Source organism: Notechis scutatus, chromosome 1 (assembly GCF_049901735.1).
Source record: "Notechis scutatus isolate UNSWTSFEM ecotype Mainland chromosome 1, rNotScu1.2, whole genome shotgun sequence".
In the NCBI taxonomy this organism is placed as follows: Eukaryota; Metazoa; Chordata; class Lepidosauria; order Squamata; family Elapidae; genus Notechis; species Notechis scutatus.
The window spans coordinates 72,845,687-72,868,733 of NC_142009.1; the positions used below are offsets into that span (position 1 = coordinate 72,845,687).

The 23,047-nt window shown below is 39.3% G+C and overlaps 1 protein-coding gene across 1 annotated transcript in view; it reads left to right on the forward strand.

Annotated features, from left to right (window-relative positions):
- NID1 (nidogen 1) overlaps positions 1–23,047 on the forward strand; it is a 59,290-nt gene that overhangs the window by 14,326 nt on the left and 21,917 nt on the right. The window contains exons 4-10 of the mRNA XM_087967621.1: positions 415–830; positions 3,606–3,755; positions 4,301–4,552; positions 5,442–5,642; positions 7,713–7,955; positions 9,841–9,984; positions 11,160–11,288. Of these exons, the coding sequence (XP_087823747.1) occupies positions 415–830; positions 3,606–3,755; positions 4,301–4,552; positions 5,442–5,642; positions 7,713–7,955; positions 9,841–9,984; positions 11,160–11,288 (1,535 nt within the window). The remainder of the gene's footprint in view (positions 1–414; positions 831–3,605; positions 3,756–4,300; positions 4,553–5,441; positions 5,643–7,712; positions 7,956–9,840; positions 9,985–11,159; positions 11,289–23,047) is intronic.

The window sequence follows — 23,047 nt, forward strand, 5'->3', positions numbered from 1 at the left end:
CACCAGTTCCAAGAAATAGGATAACAGTTGTAAGTTTCCAACTTTTATTCTGCAGCTTGAAAGGCATGATTCTGAAATAAAAATATACATTAAACAGAAATGGATTTCCTATCTCTCAAAAATTCAGGTCTCTGGTGTGCTCTGTATATTTGTGTATACTGTATGTGTATATTTACTTTTTCTAAGTTCATAAGTAATACCCCTTTAAATATTATTTAGTCTTGTCCAATAAATTTTACCATCAGACTCCCCATTTAGAGTTGAACAAAGCAATTCATGAGGATTATCTTACCCCAGCTATATTTGTAATTTGTGATGTGGAACTTAATTCTTTAAAATATAAAAAAAATACAATGCTTGAGCATACTTTGGTTAATGTATAGTTAGTTTTTGTTTTGGTTTTTTGGTTTTTAGGGCCAGCAATTTGGGACAACCTGGAGTTTGGGCATTTGAGATTGGTGGCTCAAATGACATCCTATCGGCCAAAGCTACTCAGTCTCCTGCCAGTGTAGAATACAATGACTATGAGCAATTCCAGGAAGTGACCCTACACCCTTCCATTCTTCACCAAGATCCCATTGAAGTAAGCCATCCAGAAGTCTCCTATGATGTTTCTGACAGAGGAGATAATTTTCAGACTGGATACAGCTTACCTGAGCCAGCAATAGAAGATAATTTTCAGCTTCCATACCAAACTTTAACTGATCAGCCTCCAGTTAAACTTCCACTCCCAACAGGGAAAAATCCACCTCTACGGTTTCCAATCCATCAATTTCCCAACCAGCACACTCAGATTATTGAAGTAGAAGAAGATGATGAAACTGGAATTGGTAAGTTCACCTAGCAAAATCTCTTTTGATTATCTTTCATAAATACAGTTCTATAAGCTGTTTCATGAGATATAAAAGTATTTATTTACAGAGTATCCATTGTATGATGAACAACAGATATGAAGTAATTTCCCCCCAACCGTTTCTAAATACGCATGGGCATAGGAAGTATTACAAGTCTCAAAGCATATGTCATTCACCTGCTAACTTTGCATCATATAAAAAAGCCCTCACTTGCATGTTGTTGATGTCTCCTATGTGAGCTGCCTTTACTACCATGCTCCTCCAACAATACAGCCTCCCCCAATAGGAAGTCCCAGCATGTTTTATAGGCATAAAATGAAATTAAGCCCCTCCCCCCAAATTAAGGCCTATATTAAACATGAGACATGGGGGAGATGGCGGGGGGCTTGCTGTTAGGAGCACCCCACAGGCAGCCATGCCTTGCCACCGACCTCCCTACTGTCACCAAGTACTGTGCTGCACACCCGGATATGGTGCTGCCTGTGTTGACTTCAGTGTTGGTGGGACACTTTGTATCAGGAGACCTTCTGCCACCATTGCTTTCCCTTCTCCCCGTGTCGCCGCGGCGTTTGGAGCAAGGCCACAGCGTTTGGCGCAGCCACATGGGGCTGGCCAGGGCTCCTCCCTGCAACCAGAGCCCAGCGGAGCTTCAGGCGCTCAGGCGCTCCTGTCGCCGTCTTCCCGGGCATCGTTCGCAGGCAAAGCCCATTCTTTTAAAAATGACACCCTACTACAACAAAGCCTTCCCATCCTGAGAGGGCAGCCCAACCCCACGTGTAGAGGCCACAGCACAGGATCGGCCCACCCCGGGAGAAGGGCCCAGCCACCATCCCTGCCTGGCGCCAGGCAGAGTGCGAAGAACTTCGCCTGGGCCGCCCAGTGCAGCTGACAGGCAGGCCCTCCTGCCTGGCGGTGGAGCTCTGGCCAAGGCAGCAAGCGCCTCCCCACCGGGCCCTCCGCTTATCCCGCCAGGGCCTCACCGGAGCCGGGCAGGCTGGACAGAGCCGGGAAAGCAAGCCACAGGTGTGTGCCTGCCTGCCAAGCGAAAGAGCCAGGCCGACCCGAGCTTGGCTTCCCAAGTCCCTCCAGCCAGACCCTGAAGGGCCACCGGGAGAGGCCGCCCAAGGCAGTGATAGCACCCATCTGTCCGCGGATAGGGAGGCGAGGCGTTGGCAGTGCTGCTTCCCTGGCTGGTGGGTCCGGCAGAGAGAGCCCGAAGCCGCCCATCCTTTCCACCCCTTGCCCAGCCCGTCCCCATCCCCACGCATTTCCAAACACACCGGCAGATCCAAACGTTGCAGCGGCACGGGCTTCGGGCAGAGGTGCTCACTCGGTAGGGCTCAGCTCGGAGGAGGACGCGGCACGGGCCGTCGCCTCACCTCCCTGTCCACGGATGGGTGGGTCCTATCACTGCCTCGGGCGGCCTCTCCCGGTGGCCCCTCGAGGTCGGGCTAGAGGGACTTGGGAAGCCAAGCTCGGGTCGGCCCGGCTCTTCCGCTCGGCAGGCAGGCGTGCACCTGCAGCTCGCTTTCCTGGCTCTGCCCAGCTCGCCCAGCTCTGGCGCAGCTCTGGCGGGATGAGCGGAGGGCCCGGCGGGGAGGCGCTCGCTGCCTTGGCCAGAGCTTCGCCTCCAGGCAGGAGGGCCCGCCTGTCAGCTGCGCTGGGCGTCCTAGGCGAAGCTCTTCGCGCTCTGCTCGGTGCCAGGCAGGGATGGCGGCTGGGCGCTCTCCTGGGGTGGGCCGATCCTGTGCTGTGGCCCGGGAGATTCACCTCCCCACGTGGGGTTGGGCTGCCCTCTTGGACAGGGGAGGCTTTGTTCAGGATATAAGAAATAGCTTTGAAGGACAGGATGAAGAACCGCTAGCAAGGCAATGATCAGACATACTTGAACCCATTCCAAGAAACCACTTTGAGTAAATGTTTCAGAGAGCCCCCTTTCTAGTTCACAGGAATATAAAGTGGAGGAGGGGGAAGGACATTCAGACTGGCAAGATTCTGTTACTGAGGCTGTCACCATAAAAGTACTCCTGACCTATATGGTTTTGGTTTTTAGCCTAGTCTACCTTGTAGAGCTTATAAAAGCTTTGCAATCTTGGTACTAGATAGAGAAAATAGCATTGTTAACTAACTGGAGGGAGAGAGCTGGAATATTCAATAGTGCACTGTGAATAACTTGTATACTTCTTTCCTGACATGCATATCAGAGTTGAGGCACATTATATGTCAAACATATGTCTACTAATTTTGGATTATTTCTCATTGCTCAATGGAAGCAATATTGAAGATTAAAATCCATAGTAAAAAATACCAACACCACCTAACAATTCAAAGTATTGCAAAACATTTTTAAAAGCTTGGAGAATGGAGGCTAGATGCAGCTGCTGAGGGAGGACAGTCTGTGAACAATGCAAGAGAAAGTCTGGTGCCAGGGATGAAAAAAGCATCTTGCTATCAGATAAGAGAAAAATTGTAAAATTGGATCTTGACATCAGTCTGTTTCTTTTGGCTCTACTAGGGCTGAATTTCTATTCTGTTTCACAACCAGCAGAGTTTGGGTGCTGGAGAATTAAATGTGGCCAATAGTAATTCAGGAGACATTAGCTCTACAATAAGAAAGATATTCCTATATTATGTGGTTCTGCATTCTGTACATTTTATAAATAACAAATGGGGAGATGAAAGACACCATAACTGGTTTAAAATTTTGTGAGCTCAACCAGTCTTCTATCTGTGTTTCCCCCTGCTCCACAGTGTTCCGTTACAATACAGATGTCCAGCAAAGCTGTACAAACAACCGCCATCAGTGTTCAGTTCATGCTGTTTGCAAAGACTACCCAAGTGGCTTTTGTTGCAGTTGTATTGTTGGCTACAAAGGAAATGGCAGGCAATGTGTAGCTGAAGGTAAATGTTGATTTCCAATTAAATATCTAAAATATAGCACAGCATTTTTCTGAAGTGTCTTTTCTTTGGTGAATGTAAATGTTATTCTTTTAGAGCAGACTAGACACTGTGCAAGATCTTGTATAATATCCAGTCCAGGATATAGTAGAGAACTCTGAAATACTTAACTTTCTGAAACAATTAAAGAAAATGTTATTCGCTATTACAGAATTTCAAATTAATGCAAAATTATTTTTAAAATTGTTAATCTGAAAAAGAAATTAAATCCATATTTTTCTGGTGTTCTTGAAGTTGTTATTAAAAGAATACAACTTGCTTGTTGGTTAATAGCAATAGCAATTAGTCTTATATACCACTTCATAGTACTTTACAACACTCTTGGGGCAGTTTATAATGTCAGCATAGTGTCCCCAATAATCTGTATCCTCACTTTATTGATTTCAGAAGGATGGAAGGCTGTATCAACCTTGAGCCCTCTCATATTAACCAAGATTTACAATACTACAGGAATACAATACTTACATTTTCCTGTTACATTTTACTAGGTTCTCCTCAGCGAGTCAATGGAAAAGTCAAAGGACGGATCTTTGTTGGAAACAACCCAATACCAGTTGTATTTGAGAATACTGACCTCCACTCATATGTTGTGATGAACCATGGGCGTGCATACACGGCCATTAGCACAATTCCAGAAACTTTGGGTTTCTCCTTGCTTCCTCTTGCTTCCATTGGGGGTATCATTGGATGGATGTTTGCCGTGGAACAGGAAGGTTACCAAAATGGATTCAGTGTTACTGGTAATTTTTAACATTTGTTCTTAAAATTATGTATTATATTTATGTTTTAATATTTGTGATGATTTCTACATTCCTACAGAAGAGGCTTTGTAAGGTCATTATAACTATTTTCAGAAGAACACAAGCAGCAAAACCACATCATAATATACTGTTTTTTCTTTCACAAACTATTTTTTTCATCATTTCCCCCATACTATTAATAAAAATATAATCATCATCATCATATACTAGAAAAAATGATAAACTATGAAAACTTGCAAATAAAAGTGAAAAGAAAGAAAAAAAATACTGACAATAATAACAGGCATCTTGGGTGCAGCCCAAAAACATCAGGAGCACTAGTTAAACTCCATGAAACTGACAAAATCGCCACCAATCAATTACAAAAGACAGTTTTACTTTGGAACAGCTTACAGCCTTTGATACAACCTTTAATAACATCAAACAGCATCTGCCAATCCCAGGTCCATGGGAAGGACTCAACAGGTCCTTATAGGATAAAATATCAAATCCAGTCTAAACATCTGGCTGACTTTGCAACAAGCCATTATAATAATAAAAGCAAGAAGACACCAAAAGCAGAAAACGAGATTGCCGGCTCCAAATATGGGCAAGAAAAATAGACCATGGGTTGCGTAGGCAGAATCTGATTCCATAATCATATTAAAACATGGTTTCTTTAATTGTTAAATTTTCTTAGACTTCAGACATATAAACTATAGCTTGTTAACAAAATCACAGTTAGTGTATATACTTAATACTAAACCAAAAGCAAACAGTCCACTTAAGGTTTAGCTGGTTAGGTGAACCAAGACTAAAGGTTAACATTTCAACATAGAGGGTGGCTCTTCTAACAGATAAATAAAACCTAATGTAATTTATCTTCTAGGTGGCGAGTTTACAAGGCAAGCAGAAGTTACCTTTCTCAGCAACAATGAAAAGCTGATCATCAAGCAGAAGTTCAGTGGGATTGATGAACATGGGCATCTTACAATCAGCACGGAACTTGAAGGCAAAGTTCCTGAGATCCCATTTGGCTCATCTGTCCATATAGAGCCTTACACTGAGCTTTATCACTCTTCTAGTTCAGGTACGTTAACTACATTTTCAGACTTGTTGCTTGGAAAGCTTGCAGCCAAATCTATTAATGCAGGTTGAAATCATCTATTCAGTCTCTGGTCTCTCCAGGCTGGACCTCTTTTTAATCAAAGGAGGTATATCACACCATTTATGAAACTAATTAATATTAAGTGGCTGGAACTCAAATCAACATATCCAAAATACGGGTGTTCAAAGCTAACTTTTCATCCCTTCCCTCTTCATAGCAGCTCTTTCAGCTTATCCCCCAGGAAACTTCTTAAGGACTATTGAAGAAAGGAGATAACTGATACTGATTAATGACAACCATTTTTAATTCAAAGATTTTCCTAACTAGTCATGCATTTACTAGTTTCAGAATTCTTGGCAGAGTTGATGGATTGGGGGAGCTTGGGGGTTGCTGAGATAAAAAGGTGGTAGGTAAGTCAGTTTCTGCCAACTCTGCGAAACATGTATTTTGTTCCATTGTTTCCCCTCCATATATATGTGTGTGTGTGTGTGTGTGTGTGTGTGTAAGTATTGTATTTGCAGGCTAGCACAATTGAGTGTGTACTGTACAATTATATCCTTGGTATCATGTATGTTTGATTTGTAGCAAGACATTGAAGTTGTCTAATTTATTGCAGTTTTAGCCAACCAATTTAGCCAACCTTTATATTTGGTAACAAAAATTCTGATCAAAATGATTAGTTTCCAGCCATATGCTCAAAATAAGGGATTACCTTGATTGAGAATTTTGAGGAACATGCTAAGGACTACACTCCACAAATACAGTTTATTTCAGCAGTTTGTATTTAATAATTTTCCCTTTCTCTCTCATTAACACTTTCAATTCAACTTTTAACCTTTGTAGAGATTATGAAAACTTCAATCAAAGCTTAGAGCTACATTTTTTTTATTTCCCCAATTTATATTCCAGGAAACCTTATGTGGTCATTTATAATTACCAATAAAAAAGATGCTTCACATTGTTCTTATTATATAGAAATGTAAACATCCATTGTGTGGAACTTGCTTTACCTTTCGGTAATGAAATTGTTCAGTACTCAAGTCTTATCAATTTGTACTCCAGTTAGGCTGACCAGATGCGGGCTTCAAAAATCCAGATGACCACTAGATGACTGTAGAGTGTTGAGTTCTCTGTGCCTCTTAGCTGACAGCTAGCAATTGTCCAGATTTTTGTCATCTAGATCTGTTAGACCTACAATCAATTGATTAACTGTTCAGTGTTGTTTACCATTTCATAGATTTTAAGAGTTTGGTCTCAAAAACATCCATTTGATGGATGGAATTTAAGATTGCAAAACAAGACATGGTACAAAAATTGAATTGTGTGATGGAACAGGAAATATTTCTGACTTATTATGAAACCTGATGAGAAAAATGGATCGTTTTAAGAAGATTCTACTGAAGTCCACACAAAGATGCTGAGATTGGGAAACATGTCTCAAGAGATTTGCTGCTTTTCTTTAGTCCAGTTCAACATTTTGAACATGTCAGCTGTTGTCTTTAGTTACGCAATATAAAAAGTTGCATTTTTCAACACTGCAAAGTTAACATCTTTAGTTGAATAAAAGTGAACTGAATATAAATTAAGCACTAGCTGATTGATATTGTTGAGATTTGACTTAAACTATTGTATAAATATATGAAAAGATAAAATAAATATTAACTTTTTATGAAGGAATGAATTGGAAACCCCTCCTCCCAAATAGTGTTCAATTCAGAGTGGAGAAAGAAACAGTGAAACAAATTTCTGTTATTCACATTCCTCCCCCCTGAGTCTGAAAAGCTGTTCTGAAGAAGCAAAATAGCTCTAAAGCAGCATGAAATGTGACGAAAGAGTGCAGAGGCACAAGAAAATAAATAAGTTCCCCCCACCCATTTTCTCTGTCAGTAGGAATAAGATGTCTTTTGGAGTCTTCTGTGAATGAATTATCGAGAGTCAGCCCCATCATTGTAGAGCTAGATTCTCTGCCATATTTTAATATTGTAATGTAAAATGAAATATATTCAAGTGTGGCTAATTTTTATTAATATGAATTTATTTCATATATTTCAGTTATCACATCCTCTTCTACTAGAGAGTATACTGTGACGGAGCCAGAAAGAAATGGAGTATCACCAACATACACAGTTTCTTATCAGTGGCGACAAACTATTTCGTTTGATGAATGCATCCATGATGATTCCCATCATTCTGGTTCAGCCACTCAGCAGCTGTCAGTGGACAGTGTTTTTGTGTTATATAACAAAGAGGAGCAGATTTTGCGATATGCAATGAGCAATTCAATTGGTCCCATTGGTACGTTTGGTGATGATTAGCCTGGTTTACTTCTACTGCCTTTGCATAGAAGCCTGACTTTGATTTTATATTTGTGGATTTTCAGATGCAACAGTCCATATAAAAGAGCCCTTCTTTTTGCTAATCCATCATCCTGCTTCCCACAGAGTCAAATCAAACATCTCCAGGATGTAATAACTGAAGGCACAGTCAACCTCCTGCTGTTCATTTCTAAAATTAGTTTCTGACTGCCTTTGATCCTAGAAGTTCCATTAACAGTTCTATTCTTTATGAGTTTCACAAATCTTTGCTTAAAGTAAGCTAGTAACCATCACTGTATTGTGTGCCAATGAATTCCATATATATTTTAGTGAAGAATTATTTTCTTGTCCCTGCCTTGAACTACCTGTGCCATCCAGTAACAATGAATGACCCTGAGTGCTGGTAATATGAGGAAAAATATTCACTACCCACCCCTCATATATACATTCATAAATTGTTGTTATTTGCTCCTTTAGTGATATTTTTGTTAGTTAGAAAACCCAAACATTCAACCTTCCTTCAAAAGGAGAATGTTTTGTCTTCTGCTCTCTGATATTCACTTCAGAATGAGGTGATTCATGAACAGCGTTATTGATTTCGTGATGTTCTAACAACAGACATAAAAGCAATTTGTTTTTTAAAACTAATAATAAATACAAACCTATATACGGCTGCTCTAAAGTAAGCTCCAGGGATTTCAGTAAGATTTATTGCCATGTAAGTGCATATGAATTACTTCCTTAAATGAGAAATACCTTACTATTTGGGTATAGCTAAAGAATATTTTCTTTCTGAATATTTGCTATCTGATTTGTTAACATTCTACCATGAAATTTCATAAGTAAGATAACTCATTTATTAGATGTCTGTGCTTAAGATCACTTATGAAGTCATTGCATAACACAATTTGATTACAGTGATATGCTATTATTAAAATGATTGGATTTTAAAATAATTGAAATTGTTCAGAAGTCAGACTGAGTTATAACTGGAAGGTAGACAGATGGATGGATGGACAGACAGGCAGACAGATATAGATCGACCACATTCTAAAAGCTGGATTTCAAATCCATTTGATAAATCATCCATAAGGGTTAGGTAACAAAATTGGTCTGAGGTAAAATTGAGTAGAAATACAGCATGCTGTTTGTGAATACAACCAGTGGGGGTATTCTACTGGTTCGAGTGAACCGGTACTAAAAAATGTTAACAGTTCGGCTGAACCGGTATTTATTTATTTATTTATTTATTTTCCTCCCGGTGATCAGCTGTTCAGGAGGCAAAAAATGGGGGAGCGCAGGGTGGCTGCACAGCAAACCTGGGCCTCAGGGAAGCCTTCTGGGAGCAAAAACGGCCTCCCAGGAGGCTTCCCTGAGGCCCAGGAGGCAGAAAAACAGAGCACAGGGAGGGACTGCAAAAAAAAAAAAAGATATGCCCACCCAGTCACATGGCCACGCCCATCTAGCCACGCCCACAGAACTCATAGCAAAAACATTTGCATCCCACCCCTGAATACAGCTATAATTCACTCCATTATGTCATAGTTATTATTTATTAAATTTATTTATTTATTTAATTATAAAGTTATTCTGAATTGAGAGAAATGCTTAGAATTTCTATATGTAGAAATAATATACGGGCTTAGAAGAACTTAGAGCTTCTGTTCAGTATCTTTTTTCATGGTTTGTCTTTACAAACATGAGGAATATAAACTATGCTATCCCAATTTTACACCCATCGGCATCTTATTGACATGGAAATCATTCAGTGCTAATATAAACCACATTTTCAAGAGCACAGATATAGTTAGATTATTTTTTTCAGATAATCTTCTTTAAAAGTATCTTCTATGGTCTCTTGGCAGATGGTTCAGGTGATGTAAGTCGCAATCCTTGTTACACAGGCACCCATGGCTGTGATATTAATGCAGTTTGTCGTCCAGGAACAGGCAATCAATTTACCTGTGAATGCTCAGTGGGTTTCCGGGGAGATGGACGGACATGTTATGGTAAGAATTTTATTTTTAATAGGACATGTAAAATCAATGTGATTTTTCATCACTGTATTCACTTTCAGAATCTATGTTTTGCTGTTTGCTATTTGTTATATACTTGCTATACATAACAAATTCTGGTATATTTCCCCCATGTATATGTCTGCCAACAGAAAGACACTTGATTTCCTCAACAAAAAATAGCAATATGATCAAATTGTACTCTATACAATATCTTTTTACAGCATTTCTGCTTACTTTGAAGCTCTGCAAATTAGGACAGAACTACAGTATATGTGAAGTATACACATAGAGGTTATTTGTATAATCTGGCCTGTTCCTGCTGGGATTTAAAAAAAACCCACTACACCTAGATTGGGAATGTAGACCCAAGAAAGAAGTTTTAATCCTTTGTTCCGATTGGAAATGGTCCTTTGCCCATAGCCATAAGGAATGCTATCCAAACGGGAACCACAATAAAAATTCTGAAGATAAAACTCAATTCCTACCTATCATCTGCAAAAATGAGAGGTGGGGAAGGGGGAAACCTGAGCCAATCCATACAATTAATACTGCCTTGACTTTTGCTCATGGTTTCTCAGGGCCAAACTAAAGGTGATTTGCAATAATAGCTATTGCACCAATTGTTGTTTTAAGAAAATGAAAATGCTTTCTTGAGAGGTTGTGTATCAGAGCTGAGGGGTGGCAGTATAGAATTGCTGCTGTCCTGCTTGAGTTATGTTTATGTTTAGAATTTTTCACAATGATTGCACAGCAATCTGAAGATAATTTTGAATAGCATGGTGACTAGGAGAAAAATATGGATTAGCCATGTACTTCCACCATTTATTAATCTACTGCAAAGCTGCAATCTTCTGAGGTACTTTCGGTTTAAAAATAAATACTCACCTTCTCTTGTGCACACCTTGATGTTGTCATGATATTAAATTACTGTGCTGTAAGAATCAGATGGAGTAAAACACATCAATATCCTAATATGACAAAATCAAATACTACATTCTTCATCACTTATATCTTGACTGGTGCTTCTACTCTCTGTTGTAACAGCTTTGTTTGGAAAACAGAGATTGCCTTTTAGCTGAACTAAAACTAAACACAGATATATATCATGCTCTTTCTTTAAAGAATTGTGAGTGGCAGTTGTATAATAATGCTGCTTTTCTACTCAGATGTAGATGAATGCCAGGAGCAGCCAACAGTGTGTGGCAGTAATGCTGTGTGTAATAATCAGCCAGGGACTTTCCGATGTGAATGTTTAGAGGGTTATCAGTTTTCAGATGATGGGCGGACATGCATAGGTAAGTTTATTTCAAAACTTCCTTTGTTGTTTTGGGAAATCCAGACTAGCTTAAGAAAGTACTATAGATAGTCCTTGACTTACAACCATTAGTTTAATAACTATTTGAGGTTATGATGCCTCAAAAAAAGGGACTTATGACTTAAGTTGCATTTATGGCACTCATGGTCACATAATTGCAATTCAGACATTTGGCAACTGGTTGAAGCATCCGGTGATCATACGATTGTGATTTGCAAACTTTTTCAGCAAAAATACACCCACTGGGAAAACTGGATTCACTTAATGACTACCTGATTCATTCAAAACAACTGCTGTAAAAATTGAAGTAAAATTGGGTTCAACTTGATGTACAACAGAAACTCTCTCTGGTCACTTGGTAGCCTACCTGCATTTACAACAGCAGCATGCACTTCAACTCTTCCCCCCTCCATTTTTGCCCTTTTGGCCACCAGGCACTCTACTGCTGCCTAATCCTGCCACCCCAGCTGACCTTCACCATCTTCTTCCACTGCTTGCGAGGCTTTAGGCAGGGCCAGCAGCTGCTTCAGCCAGAGGCTCCCCCAATGAAAGGAAGAAGATAGCAAAGGTCAGCCAGAAGTGGTGGGTGATGGCAGGCATAGATGGTGGAGTGTTGGGTGACCAAAAGGGCAGAAGAGGGTAGAGAATTGAAGTGGAGGTGAGTATTGCATGAGGTCCTCATCTAACAATGGTGTATATCTATGGTGGTTCTCAGTCATCCAGATCATGGTTGTCCTAAAGGTGCTTTTTCAAGAGGCAACTGGACTTTCTGGTTTTTCCTTGAGGACGTTTTGCTTCTTATCCGAGAAGCTGAAAAGTGAAGAAGCTTCTTGGATGAGAAGTGAAATGTCTTCAAAGAAAAACTAGAAAGTCCAGTTGCCTCTTGTAAAGCACCTTTGGGACTAACAACGATGTGTGCAATCCCAGCCTATTGGCCACAACAAAGACAAGTGGAATAGCTGTTGCTAGGCAGTGCAGTCATGTGACATTTTGCTTAATGTCTGCTTTGCTTAGCAAAGAAAAATGTAGTCCCAATTAGGGTTTTGGAGCGATGACTACCTGTACAATAAATGTAGCCCTCACCTCTATGGCATTGGTTTCTTAATCTGGGGCATTGTGTACCTTTCAGGATACAATTTCCATCCTGCCATGCTTCCATTTACACAGGTACATAAAGGACAGAAATTGTATTGCAAAACATTTTATTACAGTTACATTCCCCTTGCGCCTCTTATAGATGACTATGGTCTTTGTTCTGCTGTCATTTATGTGTAAAAATACCCCATTCTGCTATGTGGTTTTGGGTCATTCCAGTAGCGCTAGAGAAGATAAGGACATTTGGCAAAGAGAACCTGGGAGATTTTTACATGTAAATAATAGAAAATGGAAGGTGCTCAATCAACAAATGCATGTAAAAAAGTATAGCCAATACCTGTGCCCCTTTTTTATTTTTTTAAGTGGGGAAAATTAATACAGCCTTGGATTTCATAGCTAAAAACATCTGTTCTATCTTGTTTCCCCTAGTAGAAAAGCATCCAGATGTGATCCCAGCAGAATCCATGGTGAAGTGTCTTTTTAACCTTTACTGAATAAATCATTTGCTATATTTAAAATGTCCTAATGAAGCGTATTGAAGAAAGAGGAGAGACATAAAACTGTGGCTGCCTTAAGATTAAACTTTTAATAAAAGGAGGCTGGATAGTTTATAGTGAAGGCATGTAATGTGATAAGGTTTCTAAAGTTTTAGTCTGATAAAATTTTTATTGTCTGCCAAGCAGCTGTATTAAACATTTCCTTTCTTATATTTTAGTAGCTTCAACATCTGTTTGGAAGAAAGTTCAGTGCTTGGCTGTAGCTAGGCATGTCTTTAATTATTATTATTTCTTTCTCCCTGCCAAATGCAATTGTTTAGTTAACTGTATCTCTAGTAAAGGGGAGGGAAGTAAAAAAAAAATCCTCTGAAATCTGGAGATAGTTTTGGGATTTAGTGCAGACTATACTGAGCTAGTTGCAGTATAAGGCAACTTGTATTTTGTATATACATAGTCCTTGACTTAAAGACCTAATTGAGCCTGGAATTACAGTCATTATAGTTGTTAAGATAGGTCACTATCTGGCCTTGCCTGATTTTACAAACTTTTTCGGGGTGGTTGTTAAGTGAAGCCATATTATCCAATGACAGTTTTTTGCCAAAAACTGGGAGTAAATGCTGGGAACTAGCAAAAAAATGTAGAAAGATATTGTCCTGTGACCATGGGATGCTGCAAACAGCCATAAAAATGAACTGGTTGCCCAGTGCCCAAAATGCAATCATGTGATCTGTGTTTACAGATGTCAGCACTTTAAAATTGTTTTTTCACCGTGTTTTGTTTGTTTGTGGATCTGCCTCTGGTTTAGTAAGACATCATGAGCATACATGTCACATTTTGTCTTAATTACCTGAACACGTCAGTATTGGTTTTTGCTGTTTCTCTGCTTTTTTTCCTGTTCGTGAAATACCTTCTAAAAAAAAGGGAACTGGAAGTAGGCCATCAGCAAGCCTTGCTAAAAATACGGTAGTGATGTGATATTAAAGATGTAATTGTATGCATCTATGATATTTCTGCCTTCCCTCCTTCAATAAGAGTTGTTTTACATTGGATCCTTCTGAAATCTGCCCAGTGTCAGCAGGATGATGTATAACAATTGTGGATATTTGTGGATATCTTTGTTGTACTTTTGATATTATTTTTTTAAAAGAACATTGATTGATTCTAGAAAATAAAGTATAAAATATCTTGAGGAAAAAAATGGATTGTAAGAATCCATTGTAACCTTGAACAATTGCTAAGTGACCAGTCATAAGTTGAGAACTCCCTGTATAAGGAGGTAGAAAGGGATATAACATCCTAGACATTCTGCCCCATTTATGCCTGGCACCCGAAATAATTTGGGTCTTAAAATGGCTCAATTTTTTGAGGAGCCACAAATAACTGCAATAGTTTAAAAAATACTTCTTGTCAATTGAAGTGTTTTATACTGTCAAGCCCCATTCAGCAGGACATGATCAAGAATTACACAGACTTCAATCAGGAATTTTAGTATAAGAATTAGGAATTTGATACAGAATCCTAGAAACGCAATAGGAATTTCCAGCCCTCTTCTATCGCTAAAGTAGAAGGTAACGCCACTTGTTATGATAATCCTCTCTTTCAAATGTTGTGAATCTTTTCTTCCTGTTAATTAGATAAACTTCTATTAATTAGATAAACTTCTATTACACTGCACTATCTATTAGTTACTGGTGTCCAGAGTTCTTCCCACTTCTTACTCAACCTTCTCACTCTCTGCACATAGTTTTTCTCTTTTCTTTTAAAGCTGATTTCCTTTGTTCCCAGAGTTATAGCTGTCTACTCTCTAAGGGGAAAATTGTTTCCAGTTTTTCCAGAAGTTATATCAGAAAGGTATGACCTCAAGAACGTACAGTCAAAAGATAAGATCAGTATAAGGAACAGATCTGCTATCCTTAGCTTATGCAAAAGTGAATCTGAGCAGCTGCACTTAATAATGAAAAAAACAAAGAGGGGGGAAATATTTGAAGAGGAAAGGATCCAAGTACCCATCAAAAGATGCTATTGTTATAGTCAGGGAAGAGACAGAGGATAAAAGTTGTACAATGACTGAATGTAGCATTTTAAAGTGTAAACAAGAAAGCACAAGGGAATAAGTCTCAATTAAGAACTCAAAGGAATGAAAGAAAAAAGCTAAAGAAATAGAGAGCTGTTTTATAAGAAAATCAGAAGAAAATTTACAACTAAGATAGGATTATTAAAGAGAAAGCAGAGAAGAAATGAAAAAGAGGCAAATGAATGCAAAAAAAAAGTAGACAGACAATACCGAAGCCATTTAGAAATAGCTTTATAGAATGACAAAAACATTTCAAGAGACAGCATGTGAAAGTTCAGAAACTATTCCGCTATAAGTGACATAACCAGAGGCAGTACCTACTATCATATAGGAAAACCCGTGGTGCAAGTGAAAATGCCCATTGGACTGTTTAAAGCTGCAAGAGAAAAGACAGTAAAAGAGCTAACTGTGTCAAAAGATTTCAGAAGAAACTGGGTGGCTTTGAGATTAAAAGTAAGAACCTGCAAGAGAATGTGTAAATTAGGTTTTTTTTAGAATTTAGAATTCTTTATTGGCCAAGTATGATTGGACACACAAGGAATTCGTCTCCAGCGCATAAGCTCTCAGTGTACATACAAGCAACATTTTGCTTAAGATCTTAAAAAAGGGGAATAGAACGATGTTTAGAGCTACTTACCTCTGACCTCAGATCAGATAGTTAACCCCCCCGAACCGGTGAATGCCCCCCCCCCCCCCCCCCCCCTGCTGGGATCGGGGACAAACAGAAAGAAGGGAGGAGGAGGCAACCCCGCCGCTCTCGGCTCAGCTCTCTCAGGTCTCGCCTCCACCAGCACGAACTGCTAAAGAACCCTCCGCGCCGCTCACCCCCCCCCCCCCCCCCCCTACGCCCCCCCCCCCCCCCCCCCCCCCCCCCCCCTTCGCCCCCCCCCCCCCCCCCCCCCCTTATGGTTGATCGGAACAGCTCGGGAGTAAAGGAAAGTTATTCTCAGCCAGCTGCCCCAAACCCAGAAACAGGCAGGCGGCGGCAGGCAGAAGGAACACTGAAGGGGCGCGGAAAGTGGGGAAATTTCCTCAAAAGAAACGTGCTAAGCGTTTACGATAAAATAGATAATGGAGAATATAAGTGAAATAATGATTTAATCTTTATACTTAGCAGCAATAAAGAATGAGAATATTGATAGATGGCATCCTGAAGTAAAGTGAGATTAATATGATGATATTAAGGTGATATTAAGATAAATGATATGAAAGGCAAAGATATTTTAAGCAAGGAAAAAAAACCTCAAACTCTGAAGAAGTGTTTGCCAGCAAAAAAGGAAGATGGATGCCTTTGAATTACATCCCTGAAGTTGGTACCATTGGCTACAAAAAGTATCCAATGAAATGGTCTTGGACTATGAACCATTTTATATAGGTTTTCTTTATACGAGACTGACATGGTTAATTTGTAATTTGTTTGCCAGATGTGTTCCCATTTATCTAATTCAATACTATGACCTACATTTTTAGTCCAAATTATCATAGATTCTGTGACTGTTTCTTCTTTTAATTTGTAATCCAAAAGATATTTATATGTTTTATTAATTGTTTTCTTTTCCTCTCCTAGCCATATTTTATCTAATTCTTGTGGGATCATATTAAAGCCAAATTGTTCTCTATCTTTTTTATAATGGGTTTGTATTTGTGCAAAGGGCCACCATGCTATCTCCTTTCCTTGAATTTGTATTTGGTTCCCATTTTTAAGCTCTCCAGTATCATATAGTAAATCTTTATACCTGACAATATTTTCATAATCCAATAGATTTGGATATGTGACTGCTTCCAGTGTAGAGAGCCACAATGGAACCTTTGGGTAGTGGGTTTTTTTAATCTTTCCCCAGATATTGAACAACACATTTCTTACATGGTGCCTTTGGAAATATGAATGTTGTTTAGATTTTCCATCCCACATGAAGGCATGCCAGCCAAGTTGGAGATCAAAACCTTCTAATACTAATAACCTTCTATTTTCTAATTTAACCCAATCCTTAAGCCAGTTTACTATAGCAGCATCATAATATAATTCAAAATCTGGAAGGCCAAATCCTCCTTTTTCTTGGCATCCTGTAATAGTTTATATTTCACTCTGGGTTTTTTCCTCTGCCATATAAATTTAGATATACATTTGTTTAATTCTACAAAAAAGTTCTTTTCCAACTTGACTGGCACTGTCTGAAACAGGAACAACAATTTTGGTAAAATATTCATTTTTACTGTCGAAATACGTCCCAATAACAATAACTGCAGTTTGGCCCAATTATCTAAATCTTTAACTATTTGCGTTATTAACTTACCATAGTTATCTTTTTTAATCGACGAACATCTAGCAGTCAACCAGATCCCTAAGTATTTTACTTTATTTACCACCTGCATACCTAATTTATTTGCTAGTTCTTCCTTCTGTTCCTTTGTACAGTTTTTTTGTTAACACTTTTGTTTTTTCTTTATTAATTTTTAACCCTGCCACCTTTCCATATTCTTTTATTTCTCTTAGTAGTATAGGGCTTGTTTCTAAGGGTTCTTCTAATAAAAATGCCATATCATCAGTGAATTCCTGGAGTTTATATTCCTCTTTTTTAATTTTTAGTCCTCTAATCTCTTGTTTTTGCCTAATTTGTGCTAAGAGAGTCTCTTCTGCCAATATATACAATAGAGGAGCTAGGGGGCAGCCTTGTCTTACTCCCTTATTTATCTTTATGGTATCTGTATTTTCCCCATTTATTAATATTTTTACAGTTTGCATGTTATAAATTGTCTTAATAAATCCTATAAAATTTTCACCAAATTTCATGCCTATCAGTTGTTTAATAAGGAAGTTCCAATTCAGGTTGTCAAAAGCCTTCTGGGCGTCTAAAAGTATCAATGCCATTGTCTTGGTTGAGTGCACTTCATAATATTCTAATATATCCATAATGGTTCTTGTATTTGTTTTTATTTGCCTATGGGGGAGGAAGCCATTTTGATCAGTGTGGATAATTCTACTTAATACTCTCTTTCCGCCAATATTGTAGCCATTATTTTGTAATCTACATTTAAAAGTGATATTGGTCTATAGTTTTGAATTTTTTGTGGGTCTGATTGTTATTTATAAATAAGGGTAATATATGCTTCCAACCATGATTTAGGCATGTTAGCGTTCTCCAGGGCTTCATTGTACAAGTCCGCCAATATCTCCTCTATTGTTTCTTGGAATTTCTTATAGAATTCCAAAGGAATTCCATCTGGGCCAGGGGTCTTATTTGCTTTTTGTGTTCCAATTGCCTTCCTAATTTCTTCTATAGATATTTTATTATTCAAATTTTGTTTCTCTTCACCAGTAATTTCAGGCAGGTTCTTTTCATTCAAATATTGATCAATAAATTCTTCTGGTATTTCTTCCTGTTTATACAATTTCATAAAAAACTCCTTAGCAATTTCTTTCTTTTCTTGGGTCTGCATGCATAATTTCCCTTCCTGATCTTGGAGAGCTACGATCATTCTCTTTTCTTGTTCTTTTTTAATTTTATGGGCTAACCACCTCCCCGGCTTATTTGCGTTTTCAAAATAATTTTGTTTTGCTAATTTAATTTTTCAGGCCAAATCTTCCTGTACATTTAAATTTATTTTATGTTTTACCAGATCAATTTCTTTCTTAATGTTTGAATTGTTTGGGTCCTTTTGTCTACTTATTTCCAAATCTTTCAGTTTCTCCCTCCATATGTTTTGTTGCTGTCTTTTTTCTTTATTCTTTTTAATACTATAAGCAATAGTTAAACCTCTCACATAGGCTTTGGCACCTACCTCCTGCGAGACTGGCTAAGATATTTTCACATGTGGTGGACTTGCCCATGTGCTCAGAAGTTTTGGAGAAATATTAGAAATTGGATTTTAAATATAACAAAATAAAATTTAAAACTTGAACCCGAAACCTTTCTGCTAAGTATGATAGATTTAAAGATGGAGAAAAAAATATCAATATTTAATTTTGCACATCGTAACTGTGGCCAGAATAACCTATGCACAAAACTGGAAACTGTCTTTCATTCCTTCAGAGGACATGGTAATTAAAAAAATACATGAATGTGCTGAGATGGATAGCCTAACCAAACTGTTAAAAAATAAACAAGATAGTGACTATTATGAAATATGGAACATTTGTTATGATTGGTTAAAGAAAAGGTAATATTTGATATTTGGATAAGTTATGGAAATGACAGAAGACGTGCATTTAATTATAAACTATATAGAGAAATCAAAACATTAAAAGAACGAAGGAGTTATTGTAACAAGGCAGATCACGTCAATGATAAAGATAAAGAAAAAAAAGTTAACCCTTGCTCAATATACGCTGTAAAATGTATATATATGTGTGTGTGTGTGTGTGTGTGTGTGTGTGTGTGTATGGTATTCAGCTTTGTTCGGTATTTTCCCACGCCATTATAGTTGTGCTTTTAAAGTTGTAGCAATGTTTTGGCAGATCTCATCTGCCATCATCAGGCTTTGCATTGTGTCTCGCCGACGAACACAATACAGAAGCCTGATGATGGCAGTTGAGATTCTGCCAAACGTTGCTACAACTTTAAAAGCACAACTATAATGTCGTGGGAAAATACCCAAGCAAAGCTGAATACCATACATGTAAGTACCCGTGAAAACTTAAGAAAACAAATATATATATGTTGATTTGTCTGTTTTAAATGTATGTCAAATAAATGTTTAATAAATAAATAAATAAAAAAGAAATGGTCTTGGACTAAATAAAACTGACTGCTTCAAGCAGAAACTTACAGACTTTTGGAGTATGATTTGAGCTGATTGACATAACAAACTATTATGCCTGCCCAAGTTGAGAGAAGTAGAGGAAAAGAAACATACTCTGGATTAAAGGATGTGGAGTCAAAATCTCTAGTTGACCTTGGAAATACTATGGGCTATAACTCAGTACAAGTGGAAATTATATCATTTGTCCATCTGGTCACCAGGAATCAGGCCCAATAGATACATAGCTCTGAAGGAAAGGAAAACAGTTACCGTATTTGCCGGCGTATAAGACGACTGGGCGTATAAGACGAGCCCCCAACATTTCCACTCAAAATATAGTTTTGTTATATACTCGCCGTATAAGACGACCCCCCCACTTGGAGGCATGCTTTTCAGGGCAAAAAGTCATCTCATACGCCGGCAAATAAGGTAAGTTGTAACACTTGGGGTATTCTGGATATAATTCTTGATTGACACCCCTGCCCCTTTCCCCAAACTTACAAAGCCACCAAAATGCTTTAGAGAGGCAGCTTCGCCTTTCTCAGGCTGGCACTCAATTCCTCTCCCTTTCTTTGTGACAGCCCGCGTGCGTGCCATCGGGACTCCAAGGGTGGGGATGGACAGCTGCCAACTCTCTCTCTCTCTGTGTGTGTGTGTGTGTGTGTGGTGTGGTGTGGAGGGTAATTCCGGCTATCTCTGGCCTCCGCCGGTTTTAAAGTCGCTTGGCCGGTTCCAAGTCGCAAGCGCGCGCTGGCCGGGAGACGCGGCGCCGGGTGGCAGCTCGGTGCAGGGAGGCGGATCTTTCTCTCTTAAGCGGGAGGGGAGGAGGGGACAAGAGGAGGGACGGGACAGGGGCGGGAGGAGGTTGCTCGCCTTCTTCCACCGCCCACCGGACCCTTTTCTTCCCAAGGGGACCCTGAAAGCAGCTCGGGAGCCGGGTGGCCCTGCCCAGTGGGGTCCCATCAGGAACTTCCCGAGGACACCCCCCGCCCAAGCACAGCCCTCCCGGTCTTTCAAAGAGGGAGGGAGAAGCGGGAGGAGCAAATTGCCGCCCCCCCGCCCGCTGCCCAGAAGGAGGGTGCCACAGTCCACCCCCACCACCTTCTCCCCCCCACTCCCCGGGCCATTACGCGGCTCGGGCTAGCTGGGCGAAGCGGCCCCGCCAGAGACTCTCCGCTCCACCCCACCCCACCTCCAGATTGGCCTCGCAGCGCCCGAGCCGGGCGGAGGGTGGGTGGGTGGGTGGGTGGGAGGAGGAGGAAGAGAGACTCCGGCTGGGCTTGAAGGGGCTTCGCAAGTTGCGGAGCTCCGCCCCGTCGCTCTTGCACCGGTGACAACGCTTACCGGCGTATAAGACGACCCCCCACTTGGAGGCATGTTTTTCAGGGCAAAAAGTCGCCTTATACGCCGGCAATACGGTAAATAGGCTTTGCAGTATTGTATAGGAAACTCAGACAATGTTGTCTTATTTGGAGAATATGTCAGTTTTTACCAGAAGTCATGGAGAATTGCAGGAGGAGTGAAAACTGTGTTATATGCACTATATATTTTCCTTAGCCTTATTTGTTGCCAGTGTCATACAAAATATTTTGGAAATAATAGTTGATTTCATTATTAATTAATTATAGAATATATTTATGTGATTACTTAATTATTTTAAATGGAAAATTGTTTTATAGTAAAAAAAATTAAGTGAGGTTCAATGTGCCTTTGGATATTTTACAGTATGGATGAAGATTTTTAGAGTTTAAAAAGAATGTATCATTTCATAGTATAGTTTCTCTCATGTTTTAGAGACAATTTAATTCCCAAATGACTTCACTTAGTGATGACTATTCAGTTTGGAAATGTTCTGTATTTGTTTAAAACTCATTAATCTGCCAACATTTTAATATCTCACTGAGTTGCAACTATAGTCAGTTGCCAAATTGAAATTCTGGGACATCGGTTGCTTAAATTTTCATAAGATAGTAAATCATTCTTTGTATAAGCAACAGAGTTTGCAAAGAGCCCTTTCATGGTTTTTTTGTTTCTCCACATGGAGCCATTGCTACCCAGCAATTATGTTAAAAAAGTGCTGCATTTGAGGTTTTGATTATGTATTGAATGATATATAGTTAATTAATTTCCAGGATCTTAATGCTGCACGCAATACTGCAGAATTTCAAAAACATATTCCACTTTGTAGCTGCTGTCACAAAATATATTTGAGCAAAAATAGGTTATAAAATTGTGCTCTATGTACTGTGTGAATATCTATCTGTCTGTCTTCCCCAGATGCAAAACAGTAACTGGTGATAAACGCTATTGGAATGGTTTTGAGTAAATGCTAGTACTGGTACAGACACACACACACACACACACACACACACACACACACTAATGGCTATCATCTTTGGTGTTTTTTCTCTTCTTCAAGTTTTATTATGTAAGATATAGCCAACATTCTCCTTTTTCCACATTCATTTTCAAGCAGAAATGAATACTGTCTGAAAATTCATGCCCAGATGTCATGGGAAAAGGAAGATGAGATAATTTAAAAAGTAAATTAACACATTATGAATGGCAAATGTTGGATTCTCTGAGATCTCCTAGTCCTGTTAATGACAAATCAGCAGGCTAGAAGTATGAGACAAATAAAACTTGCCATGCTTCTTTTTCTTAATGTCTGGAGATTGCCATCTTGACTATTGGCTCAAACAAGCAGAAACTATGGAACTGTGCTATGAATTGTAGAGAAGTGAAACACCAAGTAATTTTGTATAACATAATGAACTAACTGGTGGGAAAAGCTACCATGAATGTGAGAATCTGTGTTTGAGAAAAAGCAGAATGCAAGAAATGTGGCCAGGATTTGGTAAAATGAAGCAGCTAAACCAAAAGATGACTCTAGCATCTCTATCTATAAACTGCAAGACTGACAGGGAGGAAACCCAAATATATCTGATAAACACTAGAAAACAAATAAATACAGAGTATTGGTGACATGGGTACCAGCTAGATGCCACAACACACTTTATTCTTCTAAGTAACAATTTGGCTAGTCAGTGTTTTTATGATTTCTCCCAAATTTTGCAACATCTAAGGCAGGGGTTCCCAACCTGGGGTGCTCGCACCCCCTGGGGGTGTGAGACGATATTCCAGGGGGTGCAAAAAAAGTCCAGGTAAATAATAGGATATTGGCTATATGTTGGCATTTTTATTCCAGGGGGTGCGAGGTTCGAGTGAAATTTTATTCCAGGGGGTGCGAGGTTCGAGTGAAATTTCTTTAGGGGTGCGGGGCGACAAAAAGGTTGGGAACCACTGATCTAAGGTATAAAGTCAACAATACCT